Here is a 12,334-nt window from a genome sequence, read left to right as displayed (position 1 = left end):
CAATTGCCCTTGTTAGTTTTTATCACATTTAGTCGACCTCATCCTGTCTTTATTTAGTCAAGTTTTAGTCAACTAAAAGTCTAGTCTTTTAGTCTAGTTTTAGGACAATTATTTTACCCCTTTACATTTTTTGTCAGCAAATAATATAGAACATATTATCCATCTTATCTAAAATTATTTCACATAGCATTTTCTCTCATCCTTTTGATGAAAAAAACTATTTTAAGGAATACAGTACAACATGACCACACCTGGTTATAGAACCAATGATTCTAGTTCAACCAACCCAGTACAACAGTACATAGGCTACAACAAGACAACACCTGGTTATCCCAGTACAGCCTAACATTGTCTGGTGAGAACCACCAGCCCAGTAGCTTTTATTTTGTATTAGTTTTTTTTTTTTTTAAAGGTAAGGTAGTCAACTAAAGTTTTTGTCTTAGTTTTAGTTGACTACTTCTGACCAAAGTCACCTGGAGCAATCAAAATACTTCTAAATACTGAAATCTCTATTCAAAGAGAGCTCATTATCTACCGACAACTTTCCACTTCCTCTTCGAGGTGTGAAGAATACCTTGGGTTCCCGCAACAGCCAATGCAACTACGTTCCAAGCATCACAACTTCCTGCACCCAAACGTTCTGTGCTAATAACTGGAGCACAAGTTAACAATTTAATGCCTATAGGGAATAAAGAGAGAAAGATTGCAACCTCAGAAACACAGATTTGTTTTAATAAAATAAAATAAAAAAGGCACAGTTACAGTTGTTTCAAAACAGTTTGTGATTTTACTGTTATCGGTATAGGGGTTGGCGATGGTGTGTTGGGTAAGCAGGCTAGGGAAAAGAAACCCACTTATTTGAGAGAAATTCAGTCAGTAATGAGATGCATACAGCATAGAGCAAGAAAAAAAGTAAAATATCTACAGTGAGCTTGTAGATCTGCTAATTTTTTCTGGGGACCCCCTGGAACCCCCTCAAGGACCCCGGGGGTCCCCGGATCCTACTTTGAGAACCACTGGCATAGAGCATTTTCATGATAAATCATGGCCAATTATTTTCATCTCCAGCAGCCTCATTTATAAAAATGTCCTTTGACTTGATCCTTCCATCATGCATAATTTTGACCTGTGATGGAAAATAAATGGAAATTCCATCTGCGTTGTAATCATATCTAGGTTAAGGGTGGAAGTACATTTTTGCTTTTGATATGGTACAACTGGATGATGATGAATGGGACCCCGTCGAGCTTGGCATAAAAATAATTTCATTTTTCTCCATTAATAACTTTCAGACTTAAATCACCAAGCATGCATAAATGAAGTAAATGGTCTTCTCTTCTGATCACATCTACTTTGGAGTAGATGTGATCAACAGCTGAGTTGAGAAACCTGCCTCTGCATAATCCACCATAAAGAAATTGCTAAAACCACAAGTTCAACGAACCACAGTGAAAATGTCTATGCGTTGCAACACAGAGGATTCACTGTTCTCCACTTTCACTCAAGTGTTTGAACAATGGACTGAAAGTAAAAGCTTTTCCTCCAGAACGTAGAAGGTCATCGCCAGTAAAAGTACTCTTGCACCACAGGGCCAATCTAACAGCAGTAATGCCCTGGCCAAGGTCATTTCTGTTCACACACACAACACAGACCAAATGGGTGTAGGTAGCAGATATCCCCAGGCCAGCATGCTGCAATCTATTTCAGTTTAGTTACTTTTAGGTGGCGTAAACTACCTCTGGGCTTCAATACCCACAATGAATGCTCTCATCCGTCTTTATCCCCAGATGTCCTGGAGATAGCGTTTCTCTTCTCTCAATGCTGCAAGAATCTTCATGGCTTCCAACGAGTCAAGCTGGAGTTCTGCTCTGATCATCTCGATCAGAGTGTCATTCACATCCTTGGCCATGTTCTTGGCATCCCTGGTAATGGAAAGCAGAATCAGATGATAAATCAAAATTATGACCGTCTTCTTGGTTTGGAGGTGTAGGCCTAGGTGGGAGCATTTGTGCGGGTGCAAGTAATTGTAATATATATATATATATATATATATATATATATATATATATATATATATATATATATATATAAATCCAGCCGAAAGACTGTTTCTCTGTACATTCTAGTTCAGTGGTTCTCAACCTGTGGTACATGTACCACTGGTGGTACTTGAGCTGCCCTCTGGTGCTACACAGAGGAGTCTCCCAAAAAAGATTAAGTAAGAAGACAAACTGTAAGTGGAGTGTAATATTTGTATTCTACTAGAGGTAGTTCTTCTGACCAAGCAATAGGTTGAAATAGGCTCTCCAGTCATGCTGAAATGAGCATACTCACGCAGTTTGCACGGGAAGTTCACAGACTATTAGTAGGCCCTAAATCTGGCTGATGACCGGGTCATATTTTAGTATTTCAGCTGTGCTAGTGATGCGTTTTGCATCATACAGTATGATGCAGCATGATGATGCAAAATGCATCATATGATGCAAAATGCATCACTAGCACAGCTGAAATACTACAATATCTCAAAACACAGATTGAACACAAAGAATAACTCAGGATTGTGTTGATTGTGTCCCAAACAACAATAAAATAAGATCTAGTTGTCCCAGAGGTGAAGTGGCCCTTTAAGAATGCAACAAAAACTACAAAATCACCATGAATTCAAGGAATACATGTGCCTCCTGTGTCTGTGCATAGCTGAATAGGATGGGGTAGGACTACGCACCTGTATTTTAACATCAGTTATTATGGTGGTACTTTTCTGAGGTGGTACTTGATGTAAAAAGGTTGAGAACCACTGTTCTAGTTAGTACACTCAGTATGTGAGCTGAAAGTATAGGCTATCTAGGAAAGTATTATGTACAGCGTAGTGTGGATATACTTTAGTTCAGGGGTCTTCAACAGGGGGTCCGGGACCCCTAGGAGGTCCTTGGAGTTACTACAGGGGCACTGCCAAATCCTTGTGTGATAGGATAATTATTTCCAAGGAGAACTTTAGCCAAAAATAGCAGATCTACAAGCTCTCAACTTAGATCGGCTATTTTCGGCAAATAGGTTTGGTGTAGAGGTAAAAAAGAGCAGACCAAGGTCAAGTTTACAAAATATCAACGATTTAAGTGGTTATCTATGAAATCGATGAAAATCTCCATCACACATTTATACAATATGTAGAGGGTGTCCCTGCTTCATCGCTCTCTCAGCTAAGGGGTCCTTGGCCTGAAAACGTTGAAGCCCCCTTGCTTTAGTTTATTCATTGGTATGATGGAGTGGATGGAGATATTGCTGAGCGCTGCTGGGCCATCAACCCAGAGCTTTTAGAGTGGTTAACTCTTATTGTGCCGATCCCGAACTAGTTCGGCTTTATTTGGACCTTATTAACGTTCGGGGTGCCGATCCCGAACTAGTTCGGCTTTATTTGGACCTTATTAACGTTCGGGGTGCCGATCCCGAACTAGTTCGGCTTTTTAATTATTATTTTTCTGGGGATTGAAAAAAAAGAAAAAACAACGGCGCGGTCCAAGAAGGAGGGGTGGCGGGCTCATGTTTATAAACATAATATTATGTCTCAGATCATAATACAATAATAGAAATTCCACGGCTAATCTACAACAAGCCATTCTATTTCGGCTAGCAAAGTGTTAACAGCTTTAATCTAGGTGTGGGAAAGCTTTTCATACATCTGGCACTGGCAGTACTCAAAATAACACTGTGAAGTGTCCAAGTGGAAGGCGTTAACGACTATGATGAGATAAGGACCGACTCCTGAAAGTTCTGTGACAATCTTCTTCGCATAATTGTAATTGCATCCGCAAGCCAAAAGCCTGCGAGCATAATCACTTTCTTTTTCTAGTTGATGACAGTTTTTACTTTCGTCTTTGAAATCCTCCACGTGAAAATAAGAGACGAATAAAAGATTCTCTGCACTGGGATATGACAATTTTTAAAGTTGTTAAAATGGACCATCAGCAGTATACCGTGTTTGTCGTATAATGATAACACTACAGTATTTACTATCATTATCATCATCATCATCATCCAAGTCCATCTCACCCACAAACGTAGAGGCAGCCGTTCTGTTTGAGCAGGATGTTGGTGACATGTTGGCTGTTCAGAAGCAAGTCGTGTTGGACGTATCTGGGTCCTGGTGGGGGGCCAGTGGTGGTCTCATCCTCCTGGGCCTCTCTGGAGAAACACACCCTGAGGTGGCTCAGAGTACCGCTGGATGCAAAGCCCTCAAGCTCCTCTCTGGGGTAAAAGAGAGTAAGCGGAGGAGAGGCATCTTGCCGTTAAAAATGGAATAACAAGAAATCTTGTTAAATAAAATGTCGCCAACCAATCATCAAGGATGATGATACACGAAAGAAGAAGTCCACTTTAGATCAACATTTCCTAAATGGAAATTGTAGCATGATGACAAATAGAAGATAAGTCAAAAAGATAAGTCATAATTCATTCATTTATTTATTTATTTATTCTCGAAATTACAGCTTAGTCGTTAGACTCATTTTCAGTGTCGTCGAGCAGTACATTAGAGGTAAAACATCAACAACATCAATGTTGATAAACAAACAAAACAAAAACACATTACATTTAGAAATTGAAATATAGTAAATAATAAAAGGCATATGTGGCATATAAAAGTTATAATAGAAACTAATACCAATTTAGAAACAATTACATATTTGGTTTGGTTTGGTCACCAGTGATCTAAAACGATTGAAGTGTATCAGAGTGGTCAGCTTTAATGTTTCCTGCATATTGTTCCATGTGGTTGGGCAGGGTGCACCGGGCCACAGAAGCTGAAAGCAGTTCTACCAAAGTCTGAATTGACCGTGGGTAATTTAAAAGTGGGGAAACCACTCGATCGGGTGTGGTAGGGTCCAGCGGGGGCCCATTCCAAAAATGCTGAAATATATTTAGGGCAATCTCCAAGTATGGCTTTATATAAATACAGATGCCAATGCAGCTCTCGTCTTTCAGTCAATGAGGACCATCCAACCTTTTTATATAGAATACAGTGGTGGGTACCATAAATATCACCCGTAATAAAACGAATTGATGAGTGATAGACAGAGTCCAAAGATTTAAGTGTGGATGTTGCGGCATGCCTATAAATTGTATCCCCATAATCCAGGACAGATAAAAACACTGCATCAACAACTCTCTAATTATGGTAATAAACTTGATAAATGCTAAATGTATTACCGTAATTATGACAATATTATTCCCCATATTATGGGGAATTTCCTTGCTTTACAGCTACCTTTCTACTCCAAAATGATATAAGCGGTTCAAAGATATCAACTTTGTTTCTGTAACCTTTTTAGTGATTTCAATGACATTTTCTCCAACCTGTATGGTAGAGTGTATGTTAATACAATTTAACTTATACAATCGATTCAGGGGTGATTGTATTTGGTCTCCCTGCTGTTCTACTGAGACATACTGTATGGATGTGTCTGGTTTGAGTGTTACTGCCTGAATGTCAACATTCTATTTCTGCCCTGAGCAAGCAGGCAGGCTCTATTAGCTCTGTGGTAAAACATTTCAGCACTTGCGCAGTAGATCCGGGTTTAAATCTAGGTGTAGAAAAGAGCTTTTCTCGATTATAGCTTCATCATTCATTATGGATGTCCCATCTGATTTCTTTGGTAAGAGCAAAATATTTCAGCTTGGCATAAGCTTGGCAAAAAGGGGGCTTTCATATGCAAAGTTCAGTCAGTGTTATGCACATCAATCAGCCTCCTAGTCTTGGAGCTGGCTGTAACCTTGCTTTCTGTTAGGGTGGTTGGGAGTCTAATGTCTCTGTTTTTAACGAAGATAAAAACTAAAAGTTTACAGCTGTAGCCTAGCTGTGAGAAGGTCTGCTTTAGCTGTTGATATTTCATCACTTTGGTTAGAAAGGCTTCCTCCAAGCTGTTGTCAAAAGTACAGCCGACCTCGAGAATGAACACCTCCCTATGGTTTTCATTTACAACAAAAGCATCAGGGGTGTTAAGCTGCAATGTTGGAAAACACAGAATCATCATTACACAGGATTAAAGGAGCTATAGTCACATTTTTCTTGAAAAACGGATGCTAAAATAAAAATAATGTTTCGAAAATATTTTATAAAAAAATAAGCTTCATATAATTTGTTTCTATTCAAAAATGACCACAAAAAGCGTAAAATAATTATAAAATAATCATTTTGGCCATTGTCGGACCGACACTTTGTTTACATTCTAGTCTATTCTTTGATAGTGTTAGACTAGAATGTAAACAAAGTGTCGGCCTGACAATGGCCAAAATGATTATTTTATAATTATTTTACGCTTTTTGTGGTCATCTTTGAATAGAAACACTGAATAGAAGCTTATTTTTTTTTATAAAATATCGAAACATTATTTTTATTTTAGCATCCGTTTTTCAAGAAAAAGTTGACTATAGCTCCTTTAACGAGCTTGGCTTCACAGTAGAATATGCTTATACAGCATGATGGAGGACCTGAAAATGGAAGAGATATCTTTTGATATCAAATCCACTATTCTGTCATGTCTATTTATGTAGAGGCCCCTGTATACATGGCAACCATTTAAGATGTGGGACATGGTTTCATCTATTTGTTCATTTCAGTTCAGATGGTAAAAACCTGTCATCTCGCTTTCAAAGTATAGGCAACAATCATCTATTGCAACATTTTAGTGAGTGAGAGACAAAATGGTCCGCATTTATATTGAAGGTCTTTTCCATGGGGTACTGGGGTAGCATGTTTCAATAAAACATGAATGCCATGGTATGAATACAAAGAGATAGAAATTAGTGCTGTCGTTGCCTTTGTTCTCTCACATTCGTTTTCTCACATTCATTCATTCAGTTGCAGTGCCCAGAATTGGAGACTGGCCAGGTACATTTACCTTTACCTCGGTAGTCATTATAAAAAGCCCACCAAAATAGACCAAATTCTGTGATAAAATACACCTATCGCCCCTCCTGGTTATTAGTCCATATGCTACACAACACGACACTAACGAGGGTTCTCCATTTTCTCACTTCTGTGATGATTACGACGTCTTTTTGAGAGTAAAAAATGAATAGATGAGACAGCATGGCTCATCTCAAGCTGGCCTATCTACCAGGGATGATTTAGACCAGGGGTCTTCAACGTTTTCAGAGCAAGGAGCCCTTAGCTGAGAGAGAGATGAAGCAGGGACCCCCTCCACATATTGTATAAATGTGTGATGCAGATTTTAATCCATTTCATAGATAGATTCATAGACTTGTTTTAGTTTAGTTTAGTTTAGTTTAGTTTAGTTTATTTGATCATCATATATTCATACAGGTCATACATTCATTTAATCATTATTACAGGTGATCAAAAGGAATAGGCAGAAGCTGAAAGCTTGTGGATGCCTATCCTACATGTTCATGAATTAAGTCATTGATTAATTATAAGTGTTCAGATTATTATTATTTTTTTTTTCCAAAAAAAAAGAGAAAGAAAAGAAGAAAGAAAAGAAAGAAGAAAAAAGAGAAAAAAATATTTAAAAACTAAAAAACAAAATGTATAAGGAAATAGACTTGATACATTCCAATTATAATAACAGTTCAAGAAACAGAGATATGTTACAAAGTAATTGTAAGAGATAATAATAGAAATAATAATACTAACAAGTACGAATAAGTGATAATGATAATGAGACTATGAAATGCTGTATTTGGCCAGGATATTTAATTTGAGTATTTTTTTAAATTGTGAAATGTTCTTGTTTATTGTTGTTATTGTTTAACAGCACTGTCATCAGTCTACAGCAGGGGTCCCCAAACTAAGGCCCGGGGGCCGGACACGACCCGCCTCCACATTTGACCCGGCCCCCTGAACAATGATGTAAATCCCGTCACAAAGACAAGTATGATAGCTTGCAAGGCCAAATGCGAGCAGACAAACTCTCAAAGCTAAAAAGTGGACTGTTAGCTCAGCAGACTACATTTGTACGCCAAACTCAGCTGAACCAATCGTCAGTTCGGGTCAGTTTCCGTGTTGATCAGCTGATCGCAAGCGGCGGTAAACCTTTCACTGAGGGAGAGTTTGTCAAGAAATGTTTGAATGTTGTTGTGGAGGAGGTGTGTCCCGAGAAGAAAGATGTCTTTAATGCCGTGAGTCTGTCGGCGAGTACAGTCACCAGACGCGTTGAACCCCTGCGATATGCACCCCTGTGATCGTCACACTTTTTCTGTTACAAACTGACCCTGGCCCCCCATCAGAGAAGGGAAAAGGCCCTCACTCGAAAAGGTTTGGGGACCCCTGGTCTACAGTATGTTGGATTCATGTTAACAATTTTTGCTGCCATTTTAAACATAGCTGTAGTAAGCAGCTGCCAAATTGTCCTTACCTTTTAACGTGGGCACGCGCACACATCGTGCACAATCTGTGCGCGACTCATCTAGTAGACTGTAGACTCGGTGACAAGCTTTCGAATAAAAAAAACCCCATTGAAATAGACAAATTCGTTGCCACGCTGTATCCCTGCTTATCCGCCAGTGTTTACATGAAAAAACATTGAAAAAAGCCAACTGTGCGCTATGGTAACAAGTGGACACGTTCGCGCACAAAACGCACGATATGTGCGGGGATCATAATCCAGGCGTGTAGAGACTGGAACAAAGTTTCCAAACGCAAAAATCCGATTGAAAAACGAGTGTTCCATCGCCGAGTAGCTTTCTCTTCTGTTACACTGTAAACCAACGGAGGCGGGACTATGGCCCAGGCTCAGACCGGATACGGAAAGCTAGATCCGGTCCAGACCGGAAATGACCGGATTAATCCTTTCATAATGATTAAAGCTAATTAAACTTCCGGGATCGATGGGCATGGCACCGCGGTACAGCGGGAAATCTACGGTTTCTACGGGGATCGCCCAGAATGAGTTAATGTGTATTTTCAGACACGTAACCTCTTAAATCGATATTTTGTAAACTTGACCTTTCACTATGTACTTGGTCTGCTCTTTTTACCTCTACACCAAACCTATTTGCCGAAAATAGCTGATCTACAAGCTCTCTACGCCTCGCAGTGCGAGGCGTTGAGAGCTTGTAGATCTGCTATTTTTGGCTAAAGTTCTCCTTGGAATATGGATGTGAGAGTTCAAGTTGTTCATTTAAAAGAATTATCCTATCACACAAGGATTTGGCGGCCCGCCTGTAATAACTCTGAGGACCCCCTAGGGGTCCTGGACCCCCTGTTGAAGACCCCTGATTTAGACTTATGGTTGTACTTTCTGGTAGGGCTGGGTGATATGACGTCAAATCAACATCGCAATTATTTCTAACCTTCTCGATTATTCAACTAACCTATGGTTATTGGTCCCATTTAAATATCGGTTTTGATGTGTACCACAACAGTCGCAGGGCTCCGAGAGCCAGACCTGTCTGAAGCCCACACACAGCAAACAGCCCGTGGCAATGTTTCTGGAGCCTAGACTATAAAGGGTGAGTGGAAGTTGTGAGTGAGCACAACAGACATTTGTAGTTTTCAGAGTGCTCAACAAGTCGATTGTATTGCTGCTGGTGCACGTTCTGTCGTAAGATTTCTGAGCCTGTTTTGTTTTACATCAAAAGGCAGACGCACTGTATTTATCCATATTAAATTAAATCGAATTAAATTGGATTCCACACTTGCGGCGAGGGTTGATTTCTTTGCTCTCTGAGATGAAACCAATTTGAGATGGCTTTTTGTTATGTATCCTGCTGCAGGTGTATTCTTTGTTTGTATTCCCATCTATGCAAAGTGAAAACACATTTTCACAGACGGACATAATCACACTGGCCAACACTGCAGGGGGTGTGCATCAGAAATGTCCACTTATTGACAAAACCCTGCTGGGAACAAACACGAAGCTACCTGACTGTGAGTTGGCGATTTAATGGAGAGATAGAGGAAACAGGAGAGAACAGAGAACAAACAAGGACCTCCATGATCTGTTCCTCTGTGATTAAAGATGTTAATCCGTGCATGCCGTTTAATCCTGTGACAGGATTTCGTTTTTGATTACTTGTCTGCCATTGACTGGGTAGTACACCTGTCAATGGCACCTGTTTTCAGATACCCAAAGCAGCAGCCGTGCAGTGGGAAATCAGCTTGGGAAGGATGGGCACACAATAAAATTAACGAAATCATTTTTGTGGGGCTGGTTGTCGCGGACACCCAGCCAAGGGGTCCGTGGACTCCAGGTGTGACAGGTGTGTGTGATAACCCAGCCATTTACGTCTCGTGGAAACCTTGGCCGCTGCAACCCATTTTGTTTTATGAAGATGATATCAAAACCGTGTGTGTGTGTGTGTGTGTGTGTGTGTGTGTGTGTGTGTGTGTGTGTGTGTGTACCCTAAATGAAAGTCCTTTTTAAGATTGCAGCATATTGTGCGTTCTGTCTTCATGGCAGCCTGGCAGCTAGTGTGTAGCCAGAGGCTAGAGATGACCTGGATGATCAACTCTAGCCGCTGGCGAAATACTGCCTTTGGCCATGGTTACAGCTTGTGGGCTGTAGCCATGGCGACAGATCCCATGTGCCGAACTGCCAATCTCCGGTGTTTTCACAAAAAACTTGAATACACAGCTTACCTTTTGGGAAAGTGAAAAACAGGCATCATTATTTTGTGCATATGCTAGTCAATGTCCTTGTGCAAGTTGAGATCAATTGCTCAACCCACTGAGGAGAAGCATGTGGAACAGTGGTGACTGACCTCTGTTCAATTATATGTAAGGTCAGAAGGAAAGACTAGGTTGTACTGATTCTAACCCTTGTGAACAGTAACTAGAGAGGGGTGCTCTGCGGAGCGCAGAACTCCACCAGGACATGTGGACTACCCAAGGCTGTGCAAGTCCTTGGTTTCAGCTGCCATGACCCGAGGAAGCTGCAAGGGAAATTCTATTTCTACGACATACAGTACAGCAGTGGTTCTCAACCTGTGGGTCGGGAACCCCAGGGGGTTCCCCAAATTATTTTGGGGGGTCCCCAGATGATTAACTTAATGTGCAACATTGTTTTCTCACTCAACAGTAAACAAACTGACATGAAGTTTAAGTGTAGTGCATTTTATGGACTTTTTAATACCTCTAAAATGACAAATTAAACAGGCAGGCAGAAATTGTGAAATTGTGCTAATTTCACAATAGAACCGTGTTATACAAAATGTAATGCCTCAACTCTCGTCAGGGTGTGTGTGTGGGGGGGGGGGTCCCCAGTTAAAATATGATTATTTTGGGGGTCACGGCCTGAAAAGGTTGAGAACCACTGCAGTACAGTACAACTCTTGCCATTTGTGGCTCCCCCTATGGGCAGAAGTGAAAGTGCTTTTATAGGTGCACTCTATAGAGGCCCCTCAACAATTGGGGTTAATAATTGGATCTTGCGTTCATGATATACTGTATGGTGTATTTTTTTTATACCCCACTTACTATTCAAAGTCAATAGGTCTGTAGGTTTGTAGGGGTGTAGGTGCCTTTCAACAGTCCCACAGCGTGTGTGTGCGCGTGCGTGCGTGTGTGTACTGTGTATCAATCATTGGTGTCCCACTCTGTCACACTAGAGGGAAATAAATCTAACTTACCTGAAAAGGTAGTCTCTGTCTTTGTGGCGACAGCCAAAGAACAACCAGGTCTCACCAAACAGGGCCTCAGGCTTCATCTGCCTCTCCTTCTCCCTAAAAGGCAATTAGAGTATCTCAGTGGGTCAATCAATATCAAGAAACAGCTAGACTGGAGAGAGAACAGAGTCCTTTAACTTCTGTCTCCAGAGACAATCGACCAAGCACAACAATGTCCAAATGCATAGGAATGAGTGTGTGTGCTGCAATGAGGATATTACTTATTTAATTACCCACAAACAGCAAGATGGATCGCATCACCATAAACTAGGGGTGTAACTATACATTTAATAGCGATACGATACGTATCACAATACATGGACGATACGATACATGGACGATATTCGTTCGTTCATGGTGAAACGATATGATTCAATGATTTAAAATCGGTATAGTAACTATTTAGCAAAGAAATTAAATCTGTGTGAAACATGTCAATAGTGCAGGCTTTTTAAGGGAAAATCTATTATTAAAGATATAAATAGGTAAACACTGTGATTCTCTAGCAAATACATGGACATTATATTTCAACACATATGAACAAACCTGCACCTTGACATAGAATAGAGATTATACACATTTATCCATAGACCAAGAGTAGCTATATGGAACGGAAAAGTTACTTGACCTCTCTTTTTAATTTTCCTTCTTAAAATTGCTAAATACAAAGCACAAATACTTAGCACAAATACAATCGATTGTTTGCATTGCA

The 12,334-nt window shown here is 40.2% G+C and overlaps 1 protein-coding gene across 2 annotated transcripts in view; it reads right to left on the bottom strand.

The window, feature by feature from the left end:
• Positions 1-717: 717 nt before the first annotated feature.
• The window catches only part of mtrr (5-methyltetrahydrofolate-homocysteine methyltransferase reductase), a 55,225-nt gene continuing 43,608 nt past the window's right edge, over positions 718-12,334 (bottom strand). For both annotated transcript variants that reach the window (XM_080752093.1, XM_080752092.1), the window contains exons 13-15: positions 11,587-11,679; positions 4,051-4,245; positions 718-1,922 (exon numbers count right to left, since the gene is read on the bottom strand). In XM_080752093.1, coding sequence (XP_080608219.1) covers positions 1,778-1,922; positions 4,051-4,245; positions 11,587-11,679 — 433 coding nt within the window. In that variant the 3' untranslated portion in view covers positions 718-1,777. The remainder of the gene's footprint in view (positions 1,923-4,050; positions 4,246-11,586; positions 11,680-12,334) is intronic.

The sequence above is a fragment of the Nannobrachium achirus genome (genome assembly GCF_963921795.1).
Source record: "Nannobrachium achirus genome assembly, chromosome: 21".
NCBI lineage: Eukaryota > Metazoa > Chordata > Actinopteri > Myctophiformes > Myctophidae > Nannobrachium > Nannobrachium achirus.
Note: the sequence above shows the minus strand (reverse complement) of the source record. Positions and strands in the feature narration are given on the sequence as shown.